This window comes from Squalius cephalus (assembly GCF_949319135.1).
Source record: "Squalius cephalus genome assembly, chromosome: 9".
Lineage (NCBI taxonomy): Eukaryota > Metazoa > Chordata > Actinopteri > Cypriniformes > Leuciscidae > Squalius > Squalius cephalus.
Window position 1 is genome coordinate 12,768,174 of NC_137130.1, and position 22,135 is coordinate 12,790,308.

At 36.3% G+C, this 22,135-nt stretch overlaps 1 protein-coding gene across 1 annotated transcript; it reads right to left on the bottom strand.

Annotated features, from left to right (window-relative positions):
• Window positions 1-12,028: 12,028 nt before the first annotated feature.
• Window positions 12,029-20,825, bottom strand: shox (shox homeobox). Its single transcript, XM_079880531.1, is given in 7 exon segments — window positions 12,029-13,971; window positions 13,974-14,040; window positions 14,316-14,531; window positions 15,975-16,063; window positions 16,363-16,420; window positions 18,881-19,089; window positions 20,457-20,825. Coding segments are annotated over 7 exon segments (927 nt in total). The 5' UTR covers window positions 20,710-20,825; the 3' UTR covers window positions 12,029-13,936.
• Window positions 20,826-22,135: the final 1,310 nt, after the last annotated feature.

The window sequence follows — 22,135 nt, forward strand, 5'->3', positions numbered from 1 at the left end:
AGCCTAGGCCTCCACGGGGATTGCTAAAACCATACGATTAGCCGGCCATGGGGATCTATTCCCATATAAACAATTTCAAAAGAGCAGTGCCTCATAGCAAACAGCGCTGCTCCGCGGCTGCCGCCTTCTCCCTCAAACTCTTTGTCCTCCATTCAGACTTTCCAGGGCAATCTCTTATTTCCAACGAGATCCATAAAAGATAAAACAACCTTTGCGTTGATCTTCCTCAGATCTGAAGAGGAATACCTGGAGCTACAGTAGAGTTCTGTGTCTATATATTGAAATTAACTGTGAGGGGTTTGGTGCAGTAGACGTTGTTTTCTCCCACACACTTCTCCTGTAGATACGAGTAGGCTTTTTGACCCTCAACTTTGGCATGGAGAGGAAAACGTCTCTATAATTAGATGCTACTGGTGTTGGGGAGTAACTAACGAGAAAAAGAACCGATGCCATTAAATTAACTTTTTTTTTTCTTTTCAGTTGCCTGACAGTAGTTAAGCTGTTTTCAGAATATGTGTATTTTTTTTTCATTAATGAGCTACATTATACTACAAATAGTGCTATAGCTTGACAAAAAAGTTTTTTTTTTATTGCCTTTGTTTTGTGCACACTGGTTCACATCCAAGCAAATGATCTCTATAGTCAAACATGCTTTCCTTTTTCTCTCATATGTAGTGAATCGGCTCATTTACATATTTATATATTTATTTCTGGCATCAAAATAAAGTGTATATATTTTGGTTTATGCATGCATACATATATTAAGACTGTTATAGACTGCATATATTAAGATTTTTTTTTGGTTTTCCAGTTTAAAGGGTTAGTTCACCCAAAAATGAAAATTTTGTCAGTAATTACTTACCCTCATGTTGTTCCAACCGCGTAAGACCTTCGTTCATCTTCGGAACACAAATTAAGATATTTTTGATGAAATCTGAGAGCTGATCACTTCTCCATAGGCTGCTAGGTGACCGAAACTTGCTGGCCCAGAAAAGTTATTAAAGAGACCGTTAATATAGTCCAAGTGACTACAGTGGCTTAATCTTAAGTATATCAAGCGACGAGAATACTTTTTGTGCGCAAAAACAAACAAAAATAACGACTTTATTCCACTATTCATTTCCTTCTCTCTGGGCCTCGTAGTGTTTTTGCGCAGCGCGTCTGTGTTGCACGTCATCACGCATCACACACATGACCAGCTTCGGCCAATTGTGAGCCTACGTGGTGACGTGTAACACAGACGCGCGACGCAAAAACACTACGTGAACCAACTAGAGGCCCAGAGAGAAGGAAATGAATAGTGGAATAAAGTCGTTATTTTTGTTTGTTTTTGCGCACAAAAAGTATTCTCGTCGCTTGATAAACTTAAGATTGAGCCACTGTAGTCACTTGGACTATATTATAGATCTCTTTAATAACTTTTCTGGGCCAGCAAGTTTCGGTCACCTAGAAGCCTATGGAGGAGTGATCAGCTCTCAGATTTCATCAAAAATATCTTAATTTATGTTCCGAAGATGAACGAAGGTCTTACGGGGTTGGAACAACATGAGGGTGAGTAATTACTGACAGAATTTTCATTTTTGGGTGAACTAACCCTTTAACGCGTTAAAAATATTTTACGCAATTAACGCAGCATCAGTTTTTTTCCCTTCATGCTTTGGCTAGCGATGCATTATATGACCGTACTGTTATTCATGCAAATGCTTTTAAACCATTCAAGCGTGATAAGACACAAAAGAGAAGTACAGTGCAGTACTGGCATGACAGACGACTCGTACGGACAGAAAAGCGCTTCAGACAACGCACAAAAACACACAAAATTATGCCAAAATGCCTGTTTTGTCGAGTATCCTCGCAAGCACGGTCTTAAATTAGTTAAATGAAGTCTTAAATGAACATAAGAGTTGTGAGAAAGTGGGATGTGTGTCAGTTCCGCGTCATGTGTGTGTGTGTATATATTTTAAATTGTAATGATATTTCACAATAATACTATTTTTACTGAACAAATTAATGAAGCCTTTTAAAAAACATTTAAAATAATCTTACAGACACCTGCTGTGAAAATATCACAGCATATTCATAAAACGAATCAATTGTAGTATAGTAGTAGTAATAATAATAATACAATTAAATCGTTTTATTGATAAGCTGGGATATTCAAAAGTGACAAGAACCAGTGTGAACAGAATTTTAATAGAATTAATATTCATTGTTTAATGTGAGTTAGACTGAAGCCAATGACTGACTTTTTGTGTGTTATTCAAACTGAATGAAGGTTCAAAAAGTCTCTTATAGCATGCACTCATAAAACAGAAAAAGTCCAGAATGTGCTGAGGTCAGATTCACTCCTAATGCATTACATTCCAAATCAGCCATGTCATTGGCCCGCTGCATGTCGATCCAGTGTCCTGGAGAGCAGTAACTGCGATCAGACCCCTCCCGCTCATATTACACAAGGCAGACCTCCATTAATCAGCCATCTTGGATGAGGCCCAGCCGTGGTGTCATTTTAACACTTTTAAAGTGCAGTTTGTCAGCCATATTGGTGTATCTGTTGTATGTATGCAATAAATTCCTTGAGACATTTTGACAGCATTGTCTTTTCAATGACTTTGGTGTAAAATGGGACTTAATACAGATACGCATGCTGAAAACAGCTGTCAGAAAACTCACTCAGGACAGAGCACTTTGTTACAGACTGCTCATGTTCCATTGTAAGCGACTGTGAGTTCATTAGGACGTCATTTTGAATGTTAGCTGATATTCTGCTCTATTCCGAAATCTAGTGAGCTGCATAGTGCCTACGTAAACAGCTGTCTTGCAAGGCAGCATCCTAAGTGTCATGGAACCTTACATGTGACCGATTTGGAACACTCTACATGGGTGCTGCACATGCCACACAAATATCACACACACACACACGTTTTATTTTCATGAGCATAGACACAATTATTTTTCTACTGTACAAACTGGATATTATGTCCCCTTACACTAGCTCTACCCCTAAGCCTACCCATCACAGAAAACTTTATGCATTTTTACATTTTCAATATGATTTAAAAGCTGTTTTCCTCATGGGGACCAAAAACAAATTTCCCCACAAGAACAAGGATTTCGGATATTGCCATCTTTGTGGGGACATTTTGTCCCCATAATGTAGGGTTTACCAGGCCACACACACACACAAAACAATATGCTGTGTTCATATAGCTAAAACAGTGAAGCATGCAAAATGAAGCTTTCTTTGAATAATCAGTTTTTTTATTTTAAATTCAATAACATTTTTTTTTTTATTGATACTTTTTAGTATTGCATGATGAAATAGTTACCATCTTGGATTTATTTTTTTCCCCTAAACTCAAACAAACCTAAACTCGCCTTTTTCTCAAACAATGCTTTCTTGAAATAATCTTTAGATATAATTTATAATAATTATTTTTTAATAATCTAAAAATTCTTTTTAATAATATTTATATATATATACCCTGGACCACAAAACCAGTCTTATGGGGTTTTTTTTTTAAATTGAGAGTTATACATCATCTGAACGCTGAATAAATAAGCTTTCCATTGATGTATGGTTTGTTAGGATAGGACAATATTTGGTCGAGATACAACTATTAAAAATCTGGAATCTGAGGGTGCAAAAAAATCGAAACGTTGAGAAAATCTCCTTTAAAGTTGTCCATTTATGTTCGCGATTGTGCTGCATTCACTCACAAAAATAAATGTTTTATATATTTACAGTAGGAAATTCACTAAATATCTTCATGGAACATGATCTTTACTTAAAGGTATAGTGGAGGATCTTTCCGAATTTTAGATAAGACCCGCCCTCTCCACTTTTTTAATAAGTTTGATTGATTCACCAGAATGATTGACAATTAGGAGGACCAATAGTATAGGTGATCCACCCGGAAGTAAAAAATCCTCCACTATACCTTTAATATCCTAATGATTTTTGGCATAAAAGAAAAATGTATAATTTTGACCCATACAATGTATTGTTGGCTATTGCCACAAATATCCCCGTGCGACATGTGACTGGTTTTGTGATCCAGGGTCACATATATATATATATATATATATATATATATATATATATATATAATCTATTTTATTCATTAATTAATTTAATTTCAGTATTGGATGAAATAAGTTACCTTCTTTTTTTCACTAAACACATTCTGAGATTGTCTTTTTTTAAGGACACTATTCTTTCCTGGAATAAACTATTTTTACAGAGATATGTTCTCATTTATTTTTTATGTATTTATTATTTATTAAATAATACTTTTTTTTTTTTTTACAGTATTGAATGAAATAGAAGTTACCATCTTGGATTTGTTTTTTCCCTAAGCTTGTTGCAATGCACTCTCGAATGCCTTCTCCTCAAAGGGTGCAACACTTTCTTGGCGGTATGGAGTTATCTTAGGAGGCAGCATAATTAAGCAGCCTACCTTTTGGAACAGCCTCATTGTCTGTGGCCCTTCAGCGGTGCACTAGAACAGCGACGTGGTGCTTATGAGCTATCTGACAAACTTATTGAAAATGTGCTCTGGTGGCACAGTGATAAATGAGAGGATGAAATTAAGAGGGTTTAAAGAGGTTAGCCATGCAAACAGGATTTGCCTCCAAAGTGGTTTATCAATGAGTCTTTGTATTAACACTAGATATGATAGCAAATGCTATTTTCGGTGATGAGCACTCGACTTAACAAGCGCAACTCAATTTCCGAGCAGACGATTCCCTGCCTCCCGTTTTGAGTAATCTGGTCCCGGCTGCGTTATTCAAATTACAATTGAATTCATCTTTCACAGCTTCATCTAATGCAGGCGTTTCTCTAGTCAAATCATGCTTTCTTAATGTGTTCATCAATATAGTATATCTAGGCCTCGGGGGACAGAGTGTAAAAGAACTTAACAGGAGAGATCTGTTTCCATAAACGTGTAGGGGGATTATGTACCTATGACATTTATTAGCTTTACTACGAGGCCGCTAAAGCAGAGAGTCTGTTATCGTGCCCACAATAACTCATTTTATGTATCGGCATATGTAGTCACGGAGACTGTGCTGAGAGCTAATGTTTATTATGCCCTGTGAAGATTCGCCTCTCCGTGTCCATCCCCGTGGGTTTAAAGGCATCAATATTTTCCTACTTTACCACTTCGCTCTGTACACAATAGGCTACAGTGTCCAAGCTTCAAAGGCCTGGACTGTCTTTCTTTTGATTACAAGTTAATATTACACAAGACACTCTTTATTTGATTTAATTGGATCTGGGAAAGGTCATTGTATCATTCATTATTTACAGGTAACTGAAGGCGAAATGTTGTTGTGTGAAATTTTTTCACTTATTTATTTTGTCCTAAAAAACACAGCATTTGAAAGGGAATTTTCAGACATGTGCTCGGTTTTAACCCAGTCTTCATTTATCATTTAGGAAGATAATTTGACTAATGGGCATAGGTTTATGCGAGGTTACCACTGCACAGAAAAACCACGCACTGATTCATTGTGAAATATTATACAGTTGCGTTCAGTAGTCGCGAACTAGTCACGGTTAGACCTTGAACTTTCCACAGCTCTTAGAAATCCACCACCTCAGTGAACTGCAGCAGCTCAAGCTGGATTTTTTTTTTTACTGCTATTGATTAATGGTCAGGAACTGTAAAACATTTGGGAAATGGAGAGATGGGCTATAATCAGACTATGTTACATTCCCTCCGGCTATTTACAGACCCAAGTGCCCTTAGCCTTAAGAAAGTTAAAAATTTTACCTCAGAAGCATTTCTAAGCTCTACAGCAAGCGTGAGCTGGTGGGCACCATCAGGATGCTGGAAATCGCTGTTCCTATTTCTCATTGACTGGCCAAAGATCATCTGTTCAGTTGATTTACAGTGCATTTCTTTTATCTGACAGCACCGAACATTGTTAAAGCTCTCTTTTGTCATAGAATCATTATATGCTTTTTGTGAAATATATTGCTTTATAATGCAACATAATGTTAAGGATATTTTCTGAGATTGTGTTAAGCAGAAAAAGACTGATGTGCTAGTGAATTGGTTTAGTCCAAATTGATGTGTTTGACTTGTGGCTGAGAACCCGACCTGGCGGATAATGTTGGCAGAATCGGGAATCTTGTTTTGTCTTTCATCAGCCATTTTCTCACAGCACTCATAAACGTCTGAGCTGGTCAAAATGGCCAACTTACGGCAAAATGAACAGCTTGAGAAGTCAATCTCATTAGAGACCGCTTGAGACTGTCCCTTGAAATGAAATCATTTTTCTTGGAAGTGCCCCCAGCTAACCATGATTAATTGTGAGTGCTTTGGTTTGGTTTATTGCATTGTTTTATTATGAACCTTATCAATATTGCAGCGACATTAGTGGTCCACTTATTTGTTTTTCTTCCATTTTTGTTTTCCTGTGTTCATATTTCCACCTTTGGTTTTGTAAGATTTTACTTTCCTTGATAGGCTAAATTTTTTTTTTAGCATAATTCACCCCTTTATTATGTGGAAAATATTTGTTTACTATGCTGACAATGCTAATTATTCTAACATAATAAGCCAACTTGTGTGGTGACTTGCGAAGGGGAACGCCTGTTATGCTGGTTGCGAAGATCCGACTGGTCTAATTATATTGCATGTAGGTGAATCTTACCAGAAAAGTTTTAGAATTTATTTTATTTTAAATACTTACCTGTTAGTCAAGAAAACAAGGTTCATCACAAGAATAATTACTCAAAGCTCTCTCTATAATAATTGGGGAAGGGTGGCCGGTGGTGACCTCAGAAATACAATGTGTCAAAACAGACTTTATTATGATTATTAGGATATATGGCTCACAGAAATGAGTGTGGTCTTTTTCATTGACAATATTGATTTCATATTATGTGACCACACTCTCAAAGCACTATTTTGATGAACAATTTCAGTCGTAACGGTACACAAAGGATCCAAACAACAATTTCCAAGTGTGTTTTTCTGAATGCCTGATTTTAAAGTTCCCCTCAGGATGGCACTGAAATGTATTCAGCCCACTTTGACCTCTTACACTTAGAATGTAGGGTGTGAGACCATAGCTTAGCCCAGCAGCCCTGTGGTAATCCCGTAAGAAATCCTTTGAGGCCTTGACAATCCTGCAAAAACCCACAATCTAAATGTGAGAGATTTCACGTTTGCTTCATGTAATGCGAACGCATGCCTTGTTTGTTAAACTGTCAGTATACTTTGCCTAAGAAGATCTGATTAATAGTAGGTCTAAGATACCGTTTCAGGCACTGCCCCTCTAAATAACATTTTGTTGTAAAAAAAGAAATACAAGATGATGTTTGCATTTACATTATAATAGATTTGACCCTTAGTCTGGAATTGGCATATAATTATTTTCCCCACAAGTGCTCTTTATTTGTATGAGCGGAGGGATCGCTTTAGCATAGCTCACAGCGATACTACACCATGTAAACTGCTTAGGTGGGCTGCTTGCTTTTCATTAACATTCACCCAGGATATGCTGAGGCTCCATCTGGTGAAATCTCAGTCACATTACTGAAGAGCGAAGAGAAAGTATCATGACCTCCTACAGAAACAGGACCTGCATTTTATTTGATCTAGGAAGATGGTATTTTGTTACTGAACACCATTGTGGCTAGTAATCTAGACTAAAATGTTCCATGTTAAGTCATTATGCACTTTTTGCTACATTATACATGGATACAGCTTATGATTACCTTACTTGTGTGTTCCTATTTTTAGTTTAGAATTTTAGTCGCTTTCGTTTGATCATCTGGTGTGCTTTATACTTTTATGGGTGTTTTTTTTTCTGCATGTGAGTTTCTGCTTAGCCTCTAGCTCACATTTGTGTTACCTCCTCTAAATTGAGCCTGGTCTGTTTTTGAGAATCTAATGCTGTTTCATCTCTGGTTCACCCTTTAGCAAAGGCTCAAATGACAAGCATCTCAATAAATACTGAAATGTTTAGATTTCTATTTCGTCTGCATTGTTTTCTCATCATATTTTTGGTGGTTTGATATTTTCAGACAACTAGAGATGTGGTATTTATTGTGACAATGTGCTTTATTGTTACCGGTTTGTCACAATACTCATATAATGGCTTTCTCTACAATTTTTTTTTTTTTTTCTCAGAAAAGTCCTTTTGAAAAAGTTTTCTCTTGATGTTCTGTAAACCTGCTCTCTTCATGTTGCTGACCGTAAGGGTTAAGGAAGTCATTTTTGGCACAATACGGGCCTCTACATTGGACTTTGAATCAAATTGACAGTGACAACAGAGAAGCTGAAAGACTGGGCCATGGTTTACACAAAGCTTAGTGTGCGGTTTAGATTATACACAGCGAAAAGTCACGGTAGATTATCAAAAAACGGCCAGACAAACAGTTTGTCCCGTATGGACAAACATTTGGAATTAGTGGGTTTTTGAAACGTAACTGGCAAGAATTTGTCTCAGTAAGTAATTTTGCATACTGGTGTGGTAAAATCTTTTATCTGTATTATAAAACCATCTTTTTTGAGCATTCTTAGATCATTCATTATGAGACTAGTCAAAAAAACTGCTCTGCTGTTGCAAGTGTTTACAGTCTGTAGAACAAAGTGCTTCAAACTGGTTAGTCCTGCTCTCCGTGTCGCTCAGTATATTTCTAGTTTCTTTGGTATAGCTACTTCAAGTATTTACTTTATTAATATTCACTTGTTTACTTGTTTTTGTTACAAAAAAGTTAACTGTTGTTTAATCGCTTGTACAGAATAAGTCTTAACCTTATGACACTATGGAGTCATTTCAAACAGTATCATCTGTTCACATCTTGAATGACATTTACTTAATGTGTCGAGACTGTGAAGCATATAGTGTGACATAAAGGCAGTAAACAGTGAAATGGATTTCAAAATTTTCATCATTCAATATTGCATCGCTGCATTGCATTCACATGAGAGCGCTTAACTGGTTTTATCTCCCAATAGAGGGAGATCGACTAAGTGCATTGAAAACTCAGTTGCCTCTGAAGCATCTGACTTTGATTCCCACTAGTAAGAAAAGAAGAAAAGCCTTGGGAATGACAGAGAAAGTCAACTTTATTGTGTATTACTTTTTGTAACCAGAAATGAAACCGCCACTGATCGCTATAGCGAAAAAGGAAAAACAGCGCTGGTATTAATTCCAGTTAAAATATTCAATTTTCTATACAAGATCTTAACTTAGGCTTCAGAGTTATTTTCCTGAAATTTGCTCTGTGAATATTAGCAAGTATAATATTTTACAATAATCAACATGGGGGAGAAAAATGATAATTCAAGGCATCTTAACAAGAGATAAATGTTTGGTTTGATCTGATTTTCTGTCTGGAAGGCCATGATCTCAGAATCAATATATTTTAGTTATGTCTAACTGAAGGCATAATTTAATTTAAACAATAAGAGCTTTCACAAAATGTAGACAGCAACCAAGCCTTTTGTTGTGAAAATGGAATAAACAGGAAACACTTTCTCTGCACTGTAAACAGAAACAGTTTTTATTGTTATGCACTGTATAGATTTGACTATTAATGATTTAAGCATGTTCTAAATTAGCCATTAAAACAAACATTACAAAGTCGTTTTTTTGTGTCCTGTTGTAGCTGTTTAATTTGCGGTGTGCATATAATTTGCAACCAGTTTTATCAGATATCTTACTTTTCGGAAATATTGGCCCTTCTGACCAGTTTTGTTTTGAGAAGATTGGGTTCTTGAACCTTTCAAATGGTTTCTCACTTCTTACAGGTAAACCACCAAGGTACTATACCTTGTCTCTCAAAGTGGAGGCTAACAGATTTTGAATTGTAACTTTTATGCTGCAAGAGAAATGGCACTTAAAGAAGAGTCTTGCTTCTTTACTATTCTGTTAGATCCAGGTCCTGTAGGGTTTTAGTTTGATACTTCAAAATACAACAGATTCTAACTGAGTAAGAAAGCAATACCAGACCAAGAAAACGGCTAGCTTATTGGTTGAGATTTAATGGCTAAAAAAAAAAAAAAAAAAAAATAGCCCCAGATGGACAAATTGCTGTCATCCTTTGTTTCACAAGCTTTAGTTCTCTTTTAAGTCTTCATGGTCAAATCAATATTAAGGCTTAATTCACTGGTGACTTTAAATAAAAATCGCTCCAAACAGATTTCTTTGTTTCATTGATTTTCTAGAAATACCCCAACTTTATATCACATCTTCATTTTAATAACAAGTTCTTCCTCGCCTTGACTTGTAATTCTCATAACCTTAAGACATGAGAGTGATGGTGATATGGCTGATAGTTGTACAACACACAAGTGTTTAGTGATGTTTTCCATTGTTTCTCCTAAAACTTGATACAAGAACCAACTGGCTACAAAAATACTTTGAGTTCATGTAGTTCATAAACCTAAATTACTAAAGTCCTGCTCCAGAGCGATTCTTGTCATTTTGTATGCTTGCGTATGCTTGAATGCTTGAAACACTTTTTCAAATGAGGAACTGTAAACATTAAAGCATTTAAAAAGTTCCTAAGGTTCCAGGTTACTTAATATATTCACTCTCATTCATTTTGAAGTGGAGGAGAACGCTTACTGTTGAAGAACCGATGAATGTTTTCCAGTTACTGAAGCCCAGCTCCTTGTTCATTTTGCCAATTGCTAATGAAAGGGGTTGTCAAAGACTGAATTTAACGTAGTTTAAAATGCTCTCAGGCTCCTGAAGACCTGATGTGGACGCTTAGAACTTTTCCAGCTAGAATTCCCAACACCTTTTAAACATCACTCTTTAGAGCTTTGTTTAAAAGATTAAAAAGGTAAACATTTCCTAGCACTTAGAGGGGAAAACTGTATTTACGCATGGACATATAGTCTGGTTGATGTTGATACGGCTCATGTGAAGTTAAAAGGTATCATCTGTTAAGTTCTTCTCATTTCATCAGGAACAAATGTTTGGAAGGCAAATGTTTTTGCTTTTTCTCTCTCAAAATAATTTCATTGACCTGTATAGAATTTCAACTTTTCATATTTTAATGCTCTCAGTTGTTAGATGTCACAATAAGTGTTTCTACATCAAATGCACTAGATTGGAAAGTATCTTGTGAAATTTGTTTATATAGATATATATTATATAAAACAAAATGGTACGTCAGCTTTAGTATTGTCAACCGTACAACTGCAATAAAATTCAAGTCACTTTTAATGCGAGCAATAACATTTGATTCAATAAAAAAAAGTTTGGTTTACTTTTAATTAAGCCCTTTCATAGGTTGCTTGTTTGTCTTTATTTGCGGCCAATATAAATACCTTTGTGTGTTTGTGCATGTTGAAAAAGAAACCGTAACTTGGTGTGGCTTGATTGATGGCGCTCCTACGTTGCCAATTATTAGAGCACATAAAAGGATGCTGTTATGTTCTACTTCATCCAGCAGACCCCAGCCAGAGGTCAGTACCTAAATGTGCGGGTATCAGCCTTTGCCTATATCACTCCATCTTGATGTATGAGTGCTAAGCTACAAATTAAACGTGCTCCGACCTTTTAGGGGGTACTTGCTCAACAGGACGCCATTTGGACTAATTTCTCCATGCGATTTAGACAAAAAGCCACTATGTTGCCTGTTGTAATTACTTTGTGTACACACATCTGGATTTGGGTTTCCAGATGCAACAAGCCATCCAAAAAAAGGCTTGCTAAAGTCAGTTGTGACTGTGATGTTAGTTTAAGATATATGGAGTGTACAAATGCATATTGCACCTCATACATGACAGAGGCATGATTTTTTTTTTCTGGTTAGGCTTAGATCATTATTTACATCTAGGATATTTAGATGGTTAAGGCATGTTGTATGCTTCTTTTTTAGCTAATGCTGTGTCATATCACCGTCATGGTAGAAAATAAATTCTCATTTCATTTGAAACAACCTTTAGCTTTTCGGATATAATATATTGTGGCTCCTCTATAATGAGTCTTAGTAATAATTAGTAGAAATAATAATGTGTGCATATTATATAAGAACGTATCTGAACCAGAGCAACCTTTATTCATAAAATTTCAGAGGGCCACAAAGTTTTACAAACTCTCTTACAAATATTTATAACTTTTATTGATAGATTACTTGTACAAGATGTACATTCTTTTTTTAAGTGAAACAACAGAAAAAAAAAAACTCAATGGTGAATCATGTTTGGGCATGCTTGCATATGCAATATGATGGGATACAACAAATTCCTTGGAGCATCAAGAAAATCTCAACACAAAGTTTCATCCACCATCCCTGAAATGTTTGTAAACTCAAACACGCTACATTTTAGTCAAACAAATGTACTGCAGTCACACGTTTGCTTAAAACTGTTGCAAATGTTAACATTTAAAAAATATATAAAAATAAATGCAAAGCCATGTAAATATGTACACTTGAAATTCGACTATTTAACATTTATAAACTTTCAGATCAAATAATAAATAAAAGCACCTATGACTCCAATGAAAGAAACAGAAACATTCCTAAACAACCGTAATGGTGAACAACGAAAACAGGCCCACAATGTAGCGATTATTGTTAGAGGTAGACCTGACCGAGATCTACTACTGTAGTTCAAAGGCAATTGATGTCCGAACTGGCAATTTGTTTCATAGTACGCTTATGGAAGTAATACTGTTTTCTTGAGCGTGTTGTATTCAATTTGATATTTTCAGGGAACAGCTTCTTGTTTATATGGGGAAAACAGACTGTGTATGCAGTTGCTAAAACGCATGTCATACTGTAAATGATTTTGGAGCATTAAATAATTCTACCTCTACTAATGTGATCAAATTGTTGTCTTTGGTGGATTTATTGGTATGGTAAAAAACAGACGTGTTTATGACCCATGAACCTAGAGCAGTTTTGTACAGTGTCAAATGAATTTGTCCTTGTCTGCCTCAAGGTGATATCAATATCTCTTTTAATGCACGTGTACAAAAGTATATTTGAATACCATTAAACTTCTGGGAGTTATGGCACATTGCAAATGAGTCAGCAAATTATCTTTTACACAGCTTTTAAAGATGTGTTTGTGGCAAAGAACTTTCAACACATCGACATCAGTGCCGAAAACCCAACAACTTAAAAATCATTGTTTAATTAGCAAACATCAACCGCTATATTACGTTTTCCATATTTACAGTATTGCACTTAACTGCACATAATTGCATTTCAGTTAAACTGATGTTTCTTAAAATGTTAAATTACAAAGTTGCAGTTACTGTTTATCCTTTTTGAAACAAACAGAAAAGGTGATTTTAAATGTATTTCAGCGAAACGAAAGCCAAATTTGTTTCCCCCTTACATAAAAGTAGTATATCTTGCATTAAGGATTGTAAACACCGTAATACAAGACCTGAAGTGCAAAAGCTAGGTTCACTTCTATTCCAGGACACATCACATAAAAAAGAGAGCACAAAATATGAGAATGAAAGCTAAAAGTCCATACACATGCCCAGAAGGAAATAACAGCGATGCAACATTTCCTCCTAAAACAGAAAGAATCATAAGAACTCCACTAAAAACCAGGCGATTGTGCCATTGATGTTATTGCTGTTTCCAGTCTTTGTCCACAGCAGAATGACCAAAAAAAGAGAAGAAGAAGAAGAAGAAGAAGAAAAAAAAATCAAAAATGCAAATAACGGCTTTAGATATGAATTGTAGTGGAGGGTTATCATGGCAGTGATCAACATAGATGTATGTCAGTTACAATGGAGGCCAGCCCCAATAGGTCTATCCTTCAATTGAGCACGTGCACTAGGCAGCGGCACAGTGGTAGGAGGCAAATATGGCCGTCTCTTTCTTTTCACTCTGAGGTTGAGATTCCAAAGTTTCAGTGTCTGTCCGTAAAAACACAACCTCTAGTCTCACTCTGTGTCTGCCTTTGCTTTTTTTTTTTTAAAGTCTTCTCTCCTAAACGCTGGTTTTCAGACAGACATCCAGACATTTTTGTATGGTCCTGGGGCTGTGATCTGTGCCTGGAAAGGGCTGAGCCAGTGGCCTCCAAGAAGTCCTGCCTGTTGGGCGAAAAGTAAAAGGTGATTCATTGGTATTTAATTACCTTTCTCTACAAGTGGTTTGTTTTGGCAGCTGGTTTTTTGTGACTTTTTTTCTCTCTCATTCTCTCCCCTTACACCCCTTTTTTCTCTTTTGTTTTTATTTTGTTTTGTTTTAACTGTGAGTGTCACGGCCTTTTCACAGGCTTAGTCTTGTGTTAGAAGCAATTATCAGTTCAGAGCAGCAGAGAAGCCCATGGGGGTCAGAGTCCCAGCGCCTCGGCGTGTTTTCTTGCCTTGAGTCGCAGGTCGGCGATGCTGGAGTTCTTGCTATTGCTCTTGGCAGCCGCTACCACGGCGGCCGCTGCAGAGGCCGAGTCTGCCAGCGACGCGATCGGTAATCCAAAGGGCGGGGGCGGGAACATCAGATAGGGAGCGTGGGCCGCGAGGTGTGGGTGCAGATGAGGATGGGAGTGTGTTCCGACCCCCTCCAACTGTAACTGAGCTTGGACCTGCGGGGCGAGCAAAAACAAACACCGAGTTAGTCAGCGGCCGTGGGGTCAGCTCGAGGAGCGGCAGGGATCCGCTTTCAGGCTCGGACACCGCTCCAACTGTGTGCTTTCAGTGAAAACACTCACTCACTCACTTAACTCAGTGCATTCTTTTTCATCTGCTCTTGAGCTGAATTATGCAATGCGTTCAGACAGCTTAATAGTCAAAGGACGTCCATCAGCTGCAAATCTCAAATCTCAGCATATTAGTTTGATCCACTCTGAATCTTTCCATACAACCTTTAAAAGCTCCGACATCATGTAATCTTAATTATATATTCAATGGCATAAATAAACAATTTCGCACCCAAAATATTCATTCTCAAATATATAAATATTTATTCGCATAGTTCCTAGGGGGGAAAAAAGATGTAAGCAGGCAGCATAAAATATCAGGTTGCAGATTCTTAGCAATTATTTCAGTAAGATGAGGTGAAAATTAGACATCCGCCGACTTAAAAAGTACTTATTTTTTATTTTATTTTTTAGTATTCTTCTCATGCATCTTTCTCTGCACAGGGATCATAAATATTTCAAAGCTTTACATTTTGCGGTCCAACTTAAATACAACATCTGACAAGCAGCACAAGTTTTTGACACTGGGAAAGAATGTTTTACCAGTGTTTCTTTTTTTGTTTTCCACGTGAATACGAAGCATAGGGAGATTTCTTTGAAAGGAGGATAAATAATGGCAGACCTGGTAGTCTGTTATTTTAGGAAAATAATCAGGTATGAATACAAGCCCGTCTCATCTGAGTTTCTTTGCTACTCACAATTTCTAACCACAGGCTTTCTGACTTTATCCTTGGCACTTGCATTTATTTTAATTACCTCTGTGTGAAAATACTCGTCAGAATTAAAGCAGGACTTGCTCCAGTGTCTCCACAAATCAGTCAAATTGGACTGTGCAACCCCACTACAGGGGCAGTCAGAACAACAGGTGGTGGACATTTGTGGTGTTCAGTATGCAGTCCTTACGCCTGGGCCCTGCCAATGCTGCTCAGTGCCAATAACCATCAGTGCGTTATTCCTCTTTCATAATCTCTTTTATCTGCCTTCCCCTCGCTGTGCTATTAGCTTAATTATGGCTGCTCTCTCGTCTGTGTGATGCAGACAGTTCTTCACCACCAGATGAAATGTCTCTCGGTCCCTCTTATCTCGTTCGTCTCTCATCGGGTCCCGGAGGTGAAAGGTTCGCGCCCTTCGCACGACGCACGGAGACTAGCGTCAAATCAGTTTGGTTGTCAAAGCCTAAACATTTTCTCGGCCACTAGCTACTTTTAGGCAGGTGTTATGGCGGGGCGAGATGTTTATTTAGTCGACTGAACTGCACGTTTGCATTTGGGTGAATGCTGTTATCGAAATGCGAACATTTGAGTGCACAAAATATTATTCTTAACTTACCTGTTGAAATGGCATTCGGAGTGCGCCCATATTAACGTAAGGAGCTACCCTGCACGCGTCCAGGTGACTCGCGGTGCCCAAAATAACACCTGAATAGAAAAGAATGATAAATTAGCAAAGCTAGTCATGATGACTTTTTTAATGTCAATTATTTCACCATTTAAATTAAGTTTAAAATGTAATGAGTTCTAAAAAAAAAATGGCGTGTTGTCAGAGCTGCGGCGCAATGAGGTTTGCACGTGCTCAGAGGCTGGAGGCTACTTCGACTTGGGTCAAGTCCCGTAAATTAAATTGAAAAAATATGCATAAAATAATAAAATATAGCCTTATGTTTACACAAAAATGTAATAATTAGGTTATTTATTAAATGATTATTTAAGCATTTTACCTTTGTGCATTTGATTTTCCTGTTTTCGGCATTTCGCTCTTCTGTTCTGAAACCATACCTAAAAAAGAAATAAAATACGGTTATGCTTTATCGTGTTCATCACCATTCACGACTTTTAGGCTACAATAAATTAAAAAAATTTTTTTTTTTTTTTTTTTTTGCACATTTGTTATAGGCTACACTATACAGTTTGCCCCTGCAACCTGCATTACAGAAAAACAATGCCGATTTATGTTTCCTTAATTTATCATTTTTTACTCTATATTACTTTAGTAAACACTTTAATTGGAAAACGTGTTTTGTTATTCATTGTTCCACAAATCTTCATCATGGTTAATATTGCAGTTTTGTTTTTAATCTTCAACACAATTTAATTCTTTATGTAGCATATACTTTGACGACGTTTAATAAGCCTACATTGTATGGTTTTTTTCCTTCCCTTTTTTTTTTTTTTTTTTTTTTTTTTTTTTTGGGTAAATAAAGTGACGATAGGCCTACAAGCCTTTGTCAAAGCATATTGGCTAACCGAAAATTTTACATCGGTGAAATATAGGCTATTCTTTTTTTATTAAATTGTATTTGCTGCTTCATATATGTGCTTGAAAAGTAGGGAAATAGTAATTCTGAACAATGTGAATTTAGCCTATACTGTTCTCCATCATTACTCGCTGTGGTCAGTTCAGTTAAATCATTAAACGCTCAGACTCGCTCATTAAAATTGAAAAGCAAACGCTCTGTCAACCTGTTCTTTGAAAGACAATCCGGTTTGTCATTATGACATGTTATTATTTATTTATTTATTTATTATTATTAGTCAATGTGTGACTTGCAGTGCGCCACAATGAATGCATCATATTTCAATCTTTGATCGATTGTAATTATCCAGCACTATGCTATAGGGAAAGTGAGCTACACTGGTTTCGACAGTTATTTCTTCATTAAGGACCACTCAATGATGCGGTTCACAAATACCCTAATCTGATTTCCGTTTGATTTTTATTAGAGACAGTGAATAATGACATTTAATTTAGCCCTGCACCAAAAACCGAAAGATATTAGTCGTAATTGAATTACTGCCTTCTCCTCACTGAGGTCTCATAACTTTCAATTAGGTTCTTGACAGCTGGTCGGCGTGGGGCTTCTATAGGACAGTAGGCTAGTAGGCCTGTAGTAGTAGCAGGTTCATATCAACTAAGCTACTTCACGTCCATAGCGTTTACCTCAAGACTTTTCAGCGAAATTTAAAATGTGATACGAGTCCTAAAATTTCATAGAGAGGCGTTTTAACGCAGTATGAATTTTTGGTTTGAATCACAGCTCTGACCTATTCTTTGGTCTCCTCTTTTAATCTGATTTCGCCTCCGCTTCTGAAACATTAAAACATGTCGTGCTTGCAAGCTGTCACACTGGCAAACAACGTTACTTATTTTCCCATTACATTTTGTAACACGAGGTATGTCACTGTAGGAGTTAAGACCGAATTGAATTATTCCTAATACATTTTTATAGGAACCGTATATCAAGCCAATGGCAGATATTACAAAGATAAGGTTGGAGAAAATGAGGTGAGTGACATAAGAAGGTATCCCCTGCAGCAGCGGTTCAATCTCTTCATTAATTTTAATGATGTGGTTAGATCTTTCTGCAGCACATAAGCAAGTTTTCCTTTGAATATAGCTGCTGCTGCAGGAACTAAAAGGCTATTTCATATCCACACCCACCACTGAAACCGAACCCGCATAAATCGAAAGATAACAGAAATGCTTTGTGTGTGAGTGAATATAACAACAACTGTTTCCAAATGTTAAACATCTCAGACGCATGGTGTTATATACAAATTTAATAGCCTACTTATGCAAACGTGTAGGAGAAATAAAGGCCTAGCTAGCGACCACACTTAGGCTACCATTTATTTTATTATATATCAATTGCCAGTTCACTCCTCTACAACAAAACACGTATTCCTAAGAAGTGTTTAAAATAGATTGCCTATTATTTCTGACTTTATAAGCTGATAACAAAATCCCTTTAGTTTACAGGCATTAAGTTATCAGCGTCATAAACTCCTCTGGGCATATGAACATAAACAACACAAAAGCGCTATTATAAGAGACTTACTATTTAGATTACTTGCTAATATTATATATAAAAGCAATAAACAGATTATGAATAGGCCTAACCTCCGTGGACATTATTTTTCTCCATTATGCCACGCTGATTAAGGTTACTGATGTATTTTCACACACAGGCCTAACTATTTCAAGACCATGTACGCAAAACGATGAAAAATGAGTGACACAGAACCCCCAATTGACATTCAGGTTATTTGCATTTCCACTAAAAGATGCATTCGTTTAAAAATTAATCTACACGCTCTCTGGTAGTTTTCAATTATTCATATTTTACTGTAGTCATATTTTATATTTGCTTGTTTTATCTGTTCTAAAATAGTTTTTTAACTACAAAAAAAAAAAAGGATAAAAAATACTAATAATCCGTGAAGTGAATATAAGCTTACCTGCACGCGGGCCTCGGACAGCCCCAGCCTCTGACTCAACTCCTCCCGCATGAAGGCGTCCGGGTAATGCGTCTCATCAAATAAGCGCTCCAGTTCATTCAGCTGCTCTAAGGTAAAATTTGTCCTGCTCCGTCTCTGCTTCAGTTTGCTCTGTGCGTCCTCGTCCTCTGATTTCACATCCTCCTTCTTGTCTTTGCAGTCGTAAATTCCTGTGAAAATACAACATGAACACATCAACCAAGCTTTTCTTTAAAGGGTTTATTACCTACATGAGTTTTTTTTTTTTTTTTACTTGCAAATGGTGAGAATTCTCAGAATCGGCAGACAAAATACCCTAAATCTAATTAATATGATGTGTCTACACTTTAGCTTAAAAATTAAAACAAATTTGTTATATAAAATCCGAGATGAACAATGACTTACTGCTGCTTTGAAACAACATACATTTCGGAAAATCGCTTTATAGCCTGTATACAAATAAAATAGACTTGCAAATAAAACTATAAATGTTCTCGATATTTTTATATGCATAACTTGTAAGTGGCAGATTCTTATATTTAAGGGACATAGATAAATAAATTAGATCATTATGCAATTCTAAAATTACTTTAAGATAGGAGACATTAGAAGTTTACAAAGAGCCAATGCTTTGCACTTTAAAAAAAGAAATATGGAGCTGTATCCTCATTCCTGTATTACAATAAAGTGTGTTATTTGCAAGCTTTGTAGCCTAAATCAAAAATTGCTAAACTTTCTCTTATAAGATAATAAATACTTTAATGCTAAATTATTACAGTAGCTATAGCTATACTGCAATAATTTGTTTTCTCTAATTCTTTTAAAGGTATGATATTTGTTGTTTTGTTTTTAATGCATTAATGGCATTTACATTTGACCATTAATATTATTATTATTAATATTATTATTATTAATATATTTGTATTCCAAAAACAAACTGTCATGGGCCTGCCAAGTTTGTCGTTAAACGTCTTTCTTCACATGTTTTAAATTAAATTTCTCTTTCAAAATATTATCACCCACATGGTTCTGTTAAATGATATTCTTTTTTACTTTGACTTTTTTACTTTAAGTGTTTTGTACGTAAAGAGTAAATAAGTGTCTTTGGTCATTTCCTGGCAATTCTAAGAACGCTAAGGAATACATTGATAGATCATTCTTTCAAATTTGACAAGACAGGGGCCTATTGTTTTCACTGTAATTACTCAAATGTGAGGACAGACGACTATTTTTACACATTTATTGTGATTCTCTTTCTTAAAATTGCCTATCGCGTATTCTGTTCTTTTACAAAAGAAAACAGTCATATACACGGCACACACATCAACGAACCGTTGCATCAGCTGAATACAGCTTGAAATTCTCCACTCGCATGCTAGTTAGCCTCTTGACACAATCGAAATCTTTCTTTAAGATAATGAAAATGACCTCAACATACTGTTATTCAGATTGTATCGATATTTCAACAACAACGCCAAACGTATTCGCGCGTAAAACCTAGTTGTAAACGCGTCTCCAGCGAAACACATTATTACACTTTGCGTATGGTGGAACTCACCGTCAGTAGCCCGTGTCACGTTAAACTCCTTCAATTTCTCCTTTTCCAGGTCTACGTGCTCCTTGTAAAGGTGTACCGGACAATGGTTGTTGTTGGTTTCTGTAATCTCCTGAAGGTTGGTCTCCGAGTTTCCCAGCTCTCTGGCTCGGGCTAAACCACTCTCCAAAACTTCCCTGTACGTGATGCTCTCTTTGCTGGTCTCCTTGCTTTTCTGATCGAAGGATTTCGACACGAACGCCGTGAGTTCTTCCATGGCTGATTACGGAAATCCACTTTCAAATGAATCTAACACGAATCTTTGTGTCTGCTCAGCAGTGATTTCGGCGAAATGTTTGCGTGTAGAAGGTTTAGATCACTCCTGCTGTTATGTCTGTGTTTTTCAGATCACACTATTTATACACGGCCACCTCAGCCCGGCCCCCATCGCCATCATGTCTGGAGTCATTACAGGCGCTTCTGAATTCAACTTTCAGCGGCTTTTCCTCAAATCAATTCTGCACTGGATGGAGTCCCCTTAATTTAATTATAATTAATTAGGATTCCTACAGTGCCGTGTGGTCAATTGGAAATGGGAACCGTGTTTAATTAATTCTGTGATAATTTCACTGACGCAATTAGAGGATATGAATATTGCAGCATGACATTATCAGTTCATTTTGGTATATTGACGTTAACATGGACAGAGGCTATAGAGAATTTGCCGATCGAAGAAAAATAAACAATTCAAGCGAAAATAGACCTGAGCGTCCCATTTGTGGACAACTTTTCGATATTTCCATCGCCAGTCATTATTTTCAATGTTTTGTTTAGTTTGTCAGCTAGGCTATTCATCGTAAACACAAGTCAAGTAAAATATAAATATAATTTATTACATTTTTGTATATTTTATATTATTGAACATATTCATATATATAATATTTAGATTGCATACATTTAATAGGCCAATTTATCATAACATTTTAAGGCTATGGTATCTTGATAAGGTGATATCGTAAACTGGCCGCTTTCATACAGCTGATATTCCAGTTGGCTATAGTTGTGTCCCATAGGGCTGTGCTTTTATTTTATTAGAAAAAGTGTTTTTATTAAACATTTTAAAAACATTGTTGTCCAAAATAGGCCTATCTACTCTATACATTTTTAACATCCATGAGCAAAGATAAGAAATCATTTGGTGTGATTGTATAGCACAAAGTGTCCAGGCGCATTTGCAATAATTGTTCAGTTTAATTGCACGAATAGTCATTTTACTGTACCACTGATAATAATAATAATATATTGCATGTAAATATATGCAAGGCGTTAGTTACTCTTTAATAAAAATGTGGGTACTAAAAATGCTCTCAAAATATTTAAGAATTTAAATATTTTTTTGTGTATGGGTATTTTTTTTTTAATTCTTAAAAAATATAAATGCATCAGACATAATCATGGGCATTTATTTCTAGTGTGGTTATTTTAAAAATGCATAAGTCGCTCGGATATGGTGCTATGATATTATCGCATGCACGGATCAGTGCAGGGCGAGAATAAAAAGGGCAGAATCAAAAGGATGTTATGATCCCCTGTGAATATTGAGCACCGTGGTGTGAAATTGCTCATGTAAACCTCACAGATGACGTGTTTTATAGCGATTTATTTATTAAATCCATCCTCATTCAAGACTGCAGTCCCATATT